Source organism: Camelus bactrianus, chromosome 6, assembly GCF_048773025.1.
Source record: "Camelus bactrianus isolate YW-2024 breed Bactrian camel chromosome 6, ASM4877302v1, whole genome shotgun sequence".
NCBI lineage: Eukaryota > Metazoa > Chordata > Mammalia > Artiodactyla > Camelidae > Camelus > Camelus bactrianus.
In genome coordinates, this window is record NC_133544.1 from 520,788 (window position 1) to 533,338 (window position 12,551).

Below are 12,551 nucleotides of genomic sequence, written 5' to 3' on the forward strand. Positions count from 1 at the left end.
CCTGTCATGGTTCTTTCCGAGCAGAGCTCCGGCGCTCGCCGGGCACGCGGGAGGCGGGGGCAGGCCAGGCTCTGAGGACAAACTTGGTGCCAACGGAGGCAGGCAGCAGCCCGAGGCCACAGAGGGGGCTCTGCCAGAGGCAGCAGCTCCCCAGGGTCCAGCGTCCGGTCAGAACCTACTCAGGCTGTAGTGTGTAGAGCGGACGGGTAGAGCCTCGCAGGAACCCTCACGGAAATGAGTGCACAGTTCTTCCCACCTCTGTCCAAGCCCAACAGTGGGACAGTGGCAGGTCCTTGTCCCCGCAGTTCCCGTCCCCGGGGCCTCGAGGGTCCACGTGCTGACACCCTGTCAACATGGGAGCCACGCCTGGCCGGCGATGGGGGCACAGGCCTCCTGCTCCCAGGACACACGGAGATCAGGCCCCACCCTCCCGCAGGCGAGGTGCTCAGGGCCAGATCTGTACACTCGAGGGGACACTCACCCAGACTCGTAGGAAAAAAGCCCTCTCATGGAGCACACCAGCCTGCACACCCCTCGTCCACCTGCAAACTCACGCACACGCATGTGCCTGTACAACTGCACACAAGGGCACAACCACACAAGTGCACACAAGCCAGCCTTGCTCACTGGGTCCTCAACGGGGTACCCGCCCAGGGCCAGAACAGAGCCTGGAGCCGGGTCTTGTGAACCCTCTGTGGACACCAGCTTGGTCCCCACTCCTCAAAGCCCCAGCAGCACTGACCACAATGGCCGCCTCAGAACCCCACCCCTCCTCTCCCCAGGACACCTGCGTCCCCTCCTCGACACACAGAGACTCAACACCCCACTGGTCCCTAGCACAACCACCCCACCCCCTCGGGCACACAGGGACACCCCAAGGTTGCCTCCGCCCTTCCCTGCACTAGGAACCACCACAAACCTGCTCTGCAGACCCCTGCCGTTTAGGCCTGGCCTCCAGTGGGAAGGAAGGCAGGGGTCAGGGCAACCTCTCCCCAGAGGACCCCATGAAACGCACTGCAGAGGAGTGGATGAGGGACCCCCACGGGCCAGGCTTACATATGGCCCAAGGGGTCCGGGCAAGACTGAGGCCCAATCTGGAGGAATGGGGGACACGAGGTCGGTGCCCAGAGATTGACCTCAGGGAACCATTGATCCAGCCCCCCAGGGGGATACTAGTGCCCCACCCGCCCTGTCACACAGCTGACCATCCCCTCCCTGTCCAGAGCCACTCCTGGAGGAGGAGAGCTGTGCCGAGGCCCAGAGCGGGGAGCTGGACGGGCTGTGGACCACCATCTCCATCTTCATCACCCTCTTCCTGCTCAGCGTGTGCTACAGCGCCACAGTGACCCTCTTCAAGGTGGGCGGGCCAGGCTAGCTGTCCATGCTGTCCCCACACAGTGCCCGCACAGTCCCCATTCCCTGTTCACTCCCTGACCCTCCATGTCCCTCCCTGCCCCCTTCCTGTCCCCTCACAGTCCCGTCACTGTCTCCTCACTCTCCCCTCTTGTCCTTTCTGTCCACTGTCTGTCCTTCTCTGTCTCTCCAGTCCATTCTGTTCTCTCACTGTCCCTCTCTGTCCCTGTCGGGACCTCGCTGTCCATAGCTATGCCCACGCAGTCCTCGCGCCACCCCACCGGAGCACACTCGCGGCCGGCAGGCCCCGGGCTGGGAGGCCAGGTCCTTGGGGGAAGCTGGCATGGGGGCCCCGGCTGTGCTCACACCCGCCGTCCCTGCAGGTGAAGTGGATCTTCTCCTCGGTGGTGGAGCTGAAGCGGACGATCGTCCCAGACTACAGAAACATGATCGGGCAGGGGGCCTAGCGTGTCCTCTGGGGGTGTCCACGGCCACCCCAGGCCCCAGAGGTACCCCGATCATCGCTCCGAGCTGCTCAGCCACTACTCCGCCCGCTGCCCTGCCAGCTCTGACCTCTCGGCCGTCCTCAACCACACCTCCATCCTCCGACCTCACGGCCACCACCGACCACACCCTGCACCCTGCCCACAATCAGAGGACCAAGTGGACAGCAGGTGCTACCACCAACCTGAGCTGAGGGGTCTGCCTGTGCTCACTGGGAGTGCCCGGGGCACCCTGGGGTTCCTCTGGAAGAGCAGGAAGCTGGCATCCCGGGACAGTGGGCACGGCCCGCTCTCTGTGGACACCATCAGGCCAGATGACCAAGGACGGTTCCAAACAGGAGGCACACTGTGTGAGATGTCTGCTGGAACAGTGCTGCCCCGGACGACCTCACTCAGCAGGGAAGCTTCTGGATGTGCCACCAACGGTCAGCAGAGTACTCAGCTCTGAGAAGGGCCGGGGCCCATGGCCCCTACAGGAGCCAGGCCTGCCAGGAAGGGGGTGAGGTCTCCCAACTCCAGCTTCCCAGAGACGGGCCTGGTGACCGCGTCCCCCACGGGCAGAACGCAGCCTCGCTGGACAGAGCAAGAGGGACACTGGCAAAACAGGGCAGTGGCCGCAGCCAGCCAGTCCTGTGACCAGAAGCCTGAGACACCTTCAGCAGGAGCTCCCTCACTGGGCGGTGTGGTGAGAGGCGAGCCCCGGGAGGAGGGAGCCCGACAGCCTGGCGTCCCGGCCCCAGACCCCTGGGCCTCTCCTGTCTTCTCCTTGGATGGGGAGGGGCAGGCCCCACTGCCGGGTGGTGGCGGGGGAGGGGGGGCGCTACAGCCAGAGGTCACGCCAGGCCTGGCTTGGGAAGCTGTGCATCCTTTCTAAACGTCTGGCACCCACGAACTTTCTGCACTGTTTATCTTTGGTTGGGTTTTTTGTTGGGAGACTCTGGCTTGTCATGTTTTGAGTTGTTCAGACAATAAAGCATCCTTTACCATTCCATAGCTCTCTGGGAATCGCTCTGTGTTGCGGCCCCTCCCCTGGTGCCTCCACAGCCTGGCCGCCTTCCACACCCTCCCAGCCCCAGGCCCCAGCTCTCCCCCCACCACACCCATCCCTGGGGTTCCCTGGGGGCGCGGAGTCAGCAGCAAGTCCCAGGTGTCGGACGCCTGGTCAGCACGGCTGCTGTAACACGCAGCACAGTCGGGTTGGAACCACAGAAATGATTGTCTCCCGTCCTGGAGCGGCACGTCCCAGGTCGAGGAGCGTGAAGGCCACTGTGCCCACCGGCTGCCAAGGCTGCAGGGCCGGAGTCAGGACTCGGTCCTCCTGGGAGGCCAGACCCTGAGCTCCAGTCCCTCCTGGTGGTTCCATCTCAAAGGAACAGTCTCAGGTCCCGGGTTGTAGGAGACACAGCACTCCCCAGAGGGCAGACACAGGAGCCACAGCAGACTGCCCTTCGCAGGAAATGCTCCAGGAAACGGAGGCCAGCGCCTGGTCAGGGTTGGCTCTGCTGGGCGATCCAGGCCAGCACTACTGGAGAGCTCAGTCATCCACGGGACACGGCCCTGGGCGGCTGGACATTGTCCAAGTGTCTGTGTGAGCCTTTCAGTGTGTCAGGGCAGAGGGGGCGAAATCAATGTGCCGAGTCTGTGGCTCCACGGCCCCAGGGGAGGCCAGCAGGACAGGCTCCTGGCAGGGAGCTGGGACCAGCACTGAGTGTCTGTCACTAAAGCCACAGCACCCCAGGGACATTGGGAAGGGCCATTCCAGCTTCTTGTGGGGGACAGACAGACAGACAGTCAGAGAAATACCGAGAATTTTATGCAGTACAGGGATTGCTCACTCCAGTGGGCTCCGCACCAAAAACGGTGAGGTCATGGGGCGGGCAGCCAGGTCCAGGAGCATCGCCGGCCCTCAGGGACCCTGCCAGGCGTGAGGACACTGGGCACCCTCTGCCTCCAGGGTGCTCCGGAAACCATCCTGGGGGTCTCCCCCACTCGCAATCTCCCTCACACGGAACACCTAACCAACAAGCTGAACATGCCTATGGTCCCTGCGGCCTGCCCGGCCCCAGGCCCTGCCCCTCACCTCCATCCCCTGGACCACGGATCTGCCTCCAGCCACACATTCCCGTGGGGACACCAGGACGGTCGATACCGGGCTGGCCCCACGGGTCCTCGAGGAGCACCAGTCCCAGAACAGCTGCCCCCCAACAGGCCTGAGGGCCCCGTCCTGACCCTAGGGCAACACCAGGCCACAGCGTGTCCCCCATGCACAACCCCTCCTGGGCCACTGGAAGCCAAGTGGCCGACGCCTTCCCTTGAGCCCCTGGGTCAGCAACGGTGTGAGCCTGAAGTCAGCCTCCTGCTGCTCCTGTCCCCTAGGGGCCCTGCCCCGGGCAAGACCACCGACACACTCCTATCAGCGTCACACCTCTCCTGCCCGCACCCCCATCTCACACACACACACACACACCCCCTGGGCTGCCACCCCACTGCGCCTCTGGGCCCCCACCAGGTGCCCCCTCCTCCCGCACTCCAAGGGGAACGTCTGCCACTCTGAGCTTTGAAAACCTGCATTGCTGTCCGTGTGTGGTGTCCGTGGATGTGGAGAAAAGAAACCCTTGTGCACTGTTGGTGAGGACATAAAATGGCATTACCGTTGTGCAAAACGGTTTGGAAGCCCCTCAGAGAAATTTCAGAAACAACTACCACACTTGCAGCAATCCCACTGCTTACAATAAACCCGAGCGAACAGGCAACAGGTCTTAAAGAGGCACTTGAACACCCACTTCCCAGCAGCTCCGTTGACAATACCTACCACGAGGCGGGAACGCGAGTGTCCTTCCGTGGATGGACAGATGAGCACGATGTGGGCTGAGCGTACAATGGAACAGCACTGCCCCTGAAGAAAGAGGAACAGTGTGACGTGTGTGACAGCACGGGGGCACCTGGAGGACATCGGAACGCGTACCGTGAGCCAGGGGCAAGACGGTGAATCGTGTGCGATTCCACTTGTGTGAGCGATTACGAGTGGCCGCATTCCCAGAAAGACAAAACACAGAAGTGGCTGCAGCCGGGGGAGAACGGGGGGTGTTGTTTACGGGCATAGGGTTTCACACGTAAAGACGGGGAGAGTTATGGAGACGCAGGTGGTCGTGATTGCACTTTATGAATGTACTCACTGTCCCCAAGACCCGGAGAAAGGTGTAACATGGTACACTTCCTTAGGGGCAACTCCTATTCTTTTACCACGATAAAAAAAACCTTTTAAGCGGGAGAAATCTAACCCATTCAATAACATCTGAACGCCTTCAGGAAGACCTGGAGCCTGTGTCCCTCCCTGTGGAAGAAACCGGCTGCAGCAGGATGGAGCTGCACACATGCCTGGCCCAGGGCTGACCCCCTGCGGAGGCCGGCAGACACCGCGGGAGCAGCGTCTCCACGCTGACGGCGTGAGGGGGCAGGGCGGTGACAACGTGCACGGCTGCAGCACAGCCCCCCAGCCAAAGGACGGCTCCTACAGTTTGCTCTCCAACAGGTGTAAACTTCTCTTCTGAACAACCCTAACCTAGAGACACACAAAGGGAAGGGAACGCTAGGAAAGCTGCTCACGCCTTAGCTAACCTGACGTAGAACAAGGACAGCACTACCCACTGCGTGTCGGCCACCGTGGACCACGTTAAGCTTCCCGATTAAAAGGCAGCAATACAATTTGTGTCTCCACCTAATGCAGGGAAATTACCTCACATGTAATATAAAATTGCCAACCCTCCTCCAGGAAAGGCTTGAACTCCCATTGCCCATCTTACGTATCTTCGGCTGATGTTCACTTCTCGTGTTGATGAATAACCTCCGTCTTGGGTGTCCTGCAGCTTATATGCTGAGGTATGTAGCATCACCACTAGCACGTCTTATGTCAGACGGAAGAGGGTGGGGGCGGCCGGTACAGGTTGGTTATGAGAGAAGGAGACGGAGACGGTGAGGTAGAAGGACACAGAGCACATTCACATTACATCTACATGAGGACCACGTCTCCCTGGAGAAAAATGGAGACGGGCAGAGAGACTCCTGTACAGCCAAGGCGCTGAAGAAAGGTCCACGAGGAGTCACGTAGGGAGAGAAGAGAGGTACTCGGTTTGGAACGCAGCCTCGAGGAGGGGACCCGGGACGGGGAGACACGTCATGGGCCCGGAGGTCTTCCCTGGGGAGAGGGCAGCTTGAGAGCGTTAGTAATATGAATGCTAACCAAGTTAGGGAAAAGAACAGATGAAAACAGTTTGAACCTTCACAGGGACCTGGAAAATATAAAAAGAGAACCACTCACCAGAGGGGTACAATAGCTAAAACTTAAAACACTGGAAGGGGCGAACAGGGGACTAGGTGACACCGGAGACCCCACGCGACCTGGAAGACAGAACCATGGGAATTACCCAGTCAGAACTACAAAAGGAAGAACAACTTTTTTAAAATTGAGAGCAGTTTAAGGAATCTATGGAACTACATCCACTGTCCTAACATTGGCATGATCGGGCTCCCAGAAGCAGAAGAGAGAGAGAAAACAGTTGAAAATGTACTTAATGAAATTATGGCAAAAACTCACCAACCATGAAGAAAGAGAGACATTTCCAGGCGTAGGAATCACACAGTCCCAAACAAACGGAACCCACAGAGACCCACACCAGGACACGTCACAATTAAATTGGCAAAAGTTAAGGATAAAGAGAGAATCCTGAAGACAGAAAGAGAACAACACTGTCACGGACAAGGAACTGCCACAAAGTTAGCAGTTGATTTTTCTGCAGAAACTCTGCAGACCACACGGGAGAGGAATGATCTATACAAATGCTGAATGGAAAATACCTACAATCTAGGAGGAGATGTCACCCCGCAAATTTGTCGTTTACACCGGAAGGAGAGACAAGAACTTCCCAGGCAAGCAAACACTGGAGCAGTTCATCAACCCTCAGAGACACGTCAAAGGTCTTCCTGGAGGGGAACACACAGGCTATTGCAAGATGCAAGAATTTACAGCAAAGGCAAATCCCACTAAAAGGCAAATTAAAGCCTGAGGGCCATCAACTAAATAAGCAAAAGATTAAAAGATAAAATACATAAAATTAACTGTGACTGCAGTAAACAGCAGTTCACAGGAAGAAGTAAAATATAACATCAAAAAAACGGGGGGCTCACAGAGGGAACTAAAAAAAAAAACAAACAGACATGTGAAAAGCTGCTCACATTCCTAATCATTAGGGAAATGTAAATCAAAACCAAAATGAGATGTCACCACAAAGACTACAAGTAAGAAATATTGGTGAAGAGATGGGGTAAACGGAACCCTTGTCGCTGTTAGCAGGAGTGCAAATTGGTGCAGCCTCGGGGGAAAACAGTAAGGAGTATCCTCAAAACAACTAAAGACAGAACTATCACACGCTCCAGCAATTCCACTCCTGCCTATACATCCGAAGGAAACAAAAACAAGAATTTGAAAAGATACATGCACCCCAAGGTACATAGCAACTGTATGAACAGGAGTCAGCATACGGAAGCAACACAAGTGTCTGTCGGCAGAAAATGGATACAGGTGGTACGATGTATACGCACGACGGAATAATGCTCAGCCGTGCAGAAGAATGATTTCTGCCGTTTGTGACATTGGTGGTTCTCTGCACTATGAGGCTTAGTGAAGTAAGTCAGACAAAGGCAAATGCTCTACGATATCACTTGTATGTGGAATCTAAACATTAATAGAAGTGAATAAATATAACAACAGGAAAACAGACACACAGATAGACAGATCAAATTTGTGGTTACCCGCGTGGAGAGGAGAGGGGGAAGGGGCTACGTAAGGACAGGGAATTAACAAATACCAACTACTATGTATAAAATACATAGGCTACTAGGACTATTGCACAGCACAGGGAGTAGAGTCAGTGCTTCTGATAACTTCAACTGGAATGTAGTCTCTAAAAGAATTGAATCACCATTTGGTATGCTGTCCACCTGAAACTAATGTAACGTTGTCAATGAAGTGTATTTAACTTAAGTATATGTACATACACAAATTCATATCAAACTAAGGAACCATCTTCAAATTCCACCCACCACACTGGGGATCAATCATGCTTCTCTGTGGGGCGGGACTCCAAGACATTGGGCCAAGAAGACGACTCAGGTTACGAAAATGGACATGGCTCCGGCCCCGAGACACACGAGGTCTTGGGACGCTGGTCCAGACTGCGTTCTTTCTCTGAAACTACCTTACGTTACGTGAGGCTCATTTGCTGTTCATGAGGCCTTTTCCATGTCAGACAATGACTGAGCCATGTGTGTGCCCAAGGCCTTCCAGGCCGCTGTCCGTGGTCCTGACTCGGACTAGCAGGCTCTCTCAGCTACTGTCCATGGTTCTGCTTCTGCTGCTCTGCACGGGGTAATGATATTTTTAGATTAAACACACTTTGCCCTTTTAGGGTAGTTTTAGGCCAACAGATACGTTGAGCAGAAAGTCACAGAGTTCCATAACTTCCAGTGCCCCCACACGTACGCCCAGTTTCACCTATTATGAACATCTATCTCCAGTGTGCTACACTTGTCAGAAATGATGAGCCAACTTAGTACATTATGATTAACTGAAGCCCATAGGCAACACCATGGCTCACTATCATCTGCACAGTTCTATGAGTTTTGACAAACGCATGGTGTCATTTGCATCCAGAAGCCCCGAGGCTGCTGTCCATGGAACTGCCTTGATCAGGTACACTGTTCAGACTGCTGCCCATCGGTCCACCATTTCAGCAACACACAGTACAATTTCACTGCCTTAAGACCCCCTGTACCTCACCTCCTCATTTCCCACCCCTCCCACACAAACTCCTGGCAGCCACTCATCTTCTCATTGCCTCCATAGATGAGCTCCTTCAAATACCGTGTAGTAGGAATCTCACAGACAGTATAGCCTTCTCCGGTTGGCTCCTTTCACTTAGCAATGTGCATTTTCATTTCCCCATGTCCTTTTGTGCCTCAATGGCTCATTTCTTCTTCTTTTTGAATGGTCATTTCTTACTTTGGGGGACTATGGGAGGGTAATTAATTTTTCTTAATGGAGATACTGGGGATTGAAGCAAGGACCTCATGCATGCTAAGCACACGCTCTATCATTGATCGATACCGTCCCCCCATTTCTTCTCCTATTAACTTCTTTTTACAACAGCTTTATTGAGATACAATTGATACACAAAATAAACGCATATATTCGAGGTACACCTGAGATTGCACATATGCAGACACCTGTGAAACCATCATTACTGTCAAGGTAGTCGATATATCCATTCCTCTAGAAGTTTCCTTGTGCTTTGGGTCTATTGGGATGGGGGGAGGAGCACACGTATGTGAAGAACATTTATCACGAAATCTACTCTCTTAACAAATATCTGGGTCCACAATGCAGTGTTGTAAACCGTAGGCACAATGTTACACACAGAGCCTCGGAATAGAACTCATTTTGCATAACTGGAAATTTATACCTATTGAATCACAGCAGAATCAAAGAATATCACCACAGAAAATCAATGAAGCACAAAAGAAAGAAGCAAGAAGGAATAGAGGAACAAATTAACTATAAGACAGACAGAGAACTATTAAAAACAACAGTGATAATAGGCCTTTCCCTGCCACAATTACCTTAAATGTAAACGGATTAAATTATCAGAGCAAAAGATAGAGAGCGGCTGAGTGGATAACAAGCAAGGTCCAAATCTGTGCCATCACAAGGGACTCACTTTAGGTTTAAGGACACATGTAGGCTGGACATGAAGGGATGGAAAAAGGTACTCCATGAGAAAGGCAAACAAAAGGAAGCAAGGATGGGTACACTTGGACAAAATAGACTTGAAGGTAAAAACAGTCATAAGACACCCAGAAGGACGCTATACAATGATGAAAAACTCAATTCTTCACAGACGGCTTTGTGCTTTTTATTCTGAAATCCTATTCCACTGTCTGGATGCATCCACTCACCTACTGAGGGACATCCTGGGCGCATCCAAGTTTGAGTTAAGCTACGAACAAAGCATCTGCAGACATTTATAAACCATAAACATCGCTGCGCAGATTTGGGGTGGGCATGAGTTTTCAGCCCATTTGAACAGGTGAGTATCTAGGAATGCAGTTGCTGGGTTGTATGGCAAGATTAGGTTTAGATTTTGGAGAACCTGCCGAGCTCTCCTGCAGACGGGCTCTTCCGTTTTGCACCCACCCGCAGCGGAGGAGGCCTCCTGCTGCCCCACACCCTCACCAGCGTTGGGAGGTGCCGGGTTTCGGTGTTGCTTCTGGACGTCCACCGTTCTAACAGCTGCGTGGTGGTCTTACTTGTTTTCACTTACAGGCTCCAGCGACGTAGGACGTGGAGGAAACTTGCGCTTCCTTCTCTGCATCTGTGAGTCTTCTTAGGTGACAGGTCTGTCCAGGGCTTTTAGTCACTTTTAACTGGGTTGTTGCTTTCCTTGTTGCTGACTTTTAACAGTTCTCTGCATATTTCGGACACGAGTCCTTTATCAGATACGAGGTTTGCAGATGTGTGATTCTCCCAGTCTCTGGCCTGCCTTTCATTCTCTCGACAGTGTCTTCCACAGGCAGGCATTTTCCACTTCAGTTAAGTTCAGCTAGTGACTTCTTTTTCGTGGAATGCGCTTTTGGTGTGGTACCTCCTGGCTCTTCGCCGAATCAAGGTCACCTAGATTCCCATGGTTCCGTTCTTTGCGTTGAGGTCAACGACCCACTGTGAGTCAACTTCATGACCACTGTGAGTATGTGCCTCAGCTCGTTTCCTGCTGGGATGCAGGTGCTCCACCACCACTTGGTGAACAGAGCCCCTTCTCCATTAGGTTGCCTTCGCTCCAGGCGAGCTCTCAGAGGTGTTCCTGGGCAGCGAGAGTTCACTCCCTTATCTGAGCTCCTTTGGTGCTTCTAGAATGTTCTGCCACTGAGGGGGACATGCAATCAAATGGCCTTCAGCCATCTGCAGAAAAATTATTTCTAACAGAATTTGCACCCAAACCAAGGATAAAGTGTAAAGGTAGAATAAAGGCATCCCCTGACAGGCAAGATCTCAGACAACGTCCCTCCAGGCATCCTCTCTCAGGAAGACAGCAGACGGCCTTTGGACCTGAACTCTCCACGTCAGCTGCCTGCGCCCCGGCCGATCATGGACTCCAGCCACCGTCATTGTGCCAGTCACTTCTTTACGACAAATCTCTTTCTAGATACAGATACAGACCGTATACACAGAGGAAGGGGTACATCCTACGGATTCCGTTCCCCTGGAGACTAACACACCCTGGGGCACAACGCAGTCTTCTTCCAACCCACAGGAGCCGACTGACTCCAGAGAGGATGGGAGGGCAGGTCCACGGCACTCAGCAGCGTTCCTGAAGAGGGGGTCTAAACTGCACTGGAAAGCCAGCTCAAGGGCCCAGCATCGATGCTTAGTTAAGTCTAAAGCACGTGCTTCCACACGTACAACGTGGGAACGTCCAGTTACACGCACTGGGTCTGTTCACAACGCAGCGCATTTCCTCCTAAACGGTACATCAAGTGATTGAGCCTCGTAGAAGGAACAGCATCCTGGATTAGAACGGCAGCAAGTGTCACAAACCTGCTGGAAAGCAGAGTGGATCCCTCCCGCGGGCGGCCCCACTCGGCTTGCTCACTGGCTGCCCAGCACTCGAGCTGCTCAGAAAGGCACCTTCGTGCGGTCCTGCTGTGAGGAGCATGAGCCGTTCTCCACCTTCGGAGACAAAACGCTGGCTTCCTGTAAGAAAAAATATGGTGCTGCCCAGGGTCCTTGCGCTTCGCCTGGCCGTGTGGGTGAGCTTCCCCCGTCAGGATCTGTGGCACCAAGTTCACCACACGGAGCAGAGGGAGGCGGCCCAGGCCAGCCAGCGCGTTCCAGAGCCACGTCCCGGCCCTCTCCGACCCTCTCCACGCCCTCGTCTCTGGCTGCTGCGCTTCTCAGTGAGGGGCTGGGGGACGCACACCTGACGGCAGCTTGTCAGCTGAGCTGGAGCCTCAGCCAAGGGACAGCCTTGGAGCAGGTGGGCCCTGGAAGAAGCCCCCGGGACACAGGAGACTGGGGCTCAAGAAGGTGGCTGTGCCCCCAGTCCCAGGTGAGTCCCCGGGAGGCACCCCATAAGTGAGGGTCCTTGGCTTCACACGGGGCAGAACTCAAGAGCAAGCCGTGGGTCAGGAAGAGTAGGTTACTCAGACAGAGGCACACTCCGCAGACAGAGCGCGGGCGTCTCGCTCAGCAGGGAGAGCGGCCACGCGGAGCGGGGGCGCTGGTTCCCATGGGCTCAGTAGCGTCGCATGCTAACTAGTGGGGGGATCGTTCCAGCCGCCTTGGGGAAGGGGCAGGGGGTCCCAGGACGTGGGCCACCACCCACTTGTTAGCCTTATGGCCAGCCTCAGAACTGTCCTGGCCCCTGTGGGCACGCCATTCACCAGGCTGGTATGTTACAACGAGCCGACAATGAAGCTCAAGGCCAACTGGAAGTCAACTCTTCCACCATCTTGGGCCTCAAGATCTATTGGGGGTTGAGTCTCCCACCGTCTCCGTGCTAATTGCTGTGTCATTCCTTTAATGGCGGTGCCCTGCCCCCTTCCCTCCTGTCCCCCCCACGCAGCAGACCTCAGCGGCAGAGAAAC

General features: G+C 54.7%; 1 protein-coding gene and 1 gene segment (V, D, J or C); both read left to right on the plus strand.

Moving 5' to 3' along the window:
* LOC105062021 (uncharacterized) overlaps positions 1-12,551 on the plus strand; it is a 113,813-nt gene that overhangs the window by 72,203 nt on the left and 29,059 nt on the right. The window lies entirely within an intron of this gene.
* LOC141577837 (immunoglobulin heavy constant gamma 1-like) lies at positions 1,211-2,845 on the plus strand (the record flags this gene model as incomplete). The annotated part of the segment is given in 2 exon segments: positions 1,211-1,357; positions 1,737-2,845. Coding segments are annotated over 2 exon segments (231 nt in total), but the record flags the coding sequence as incomplete, so codon positions are not given.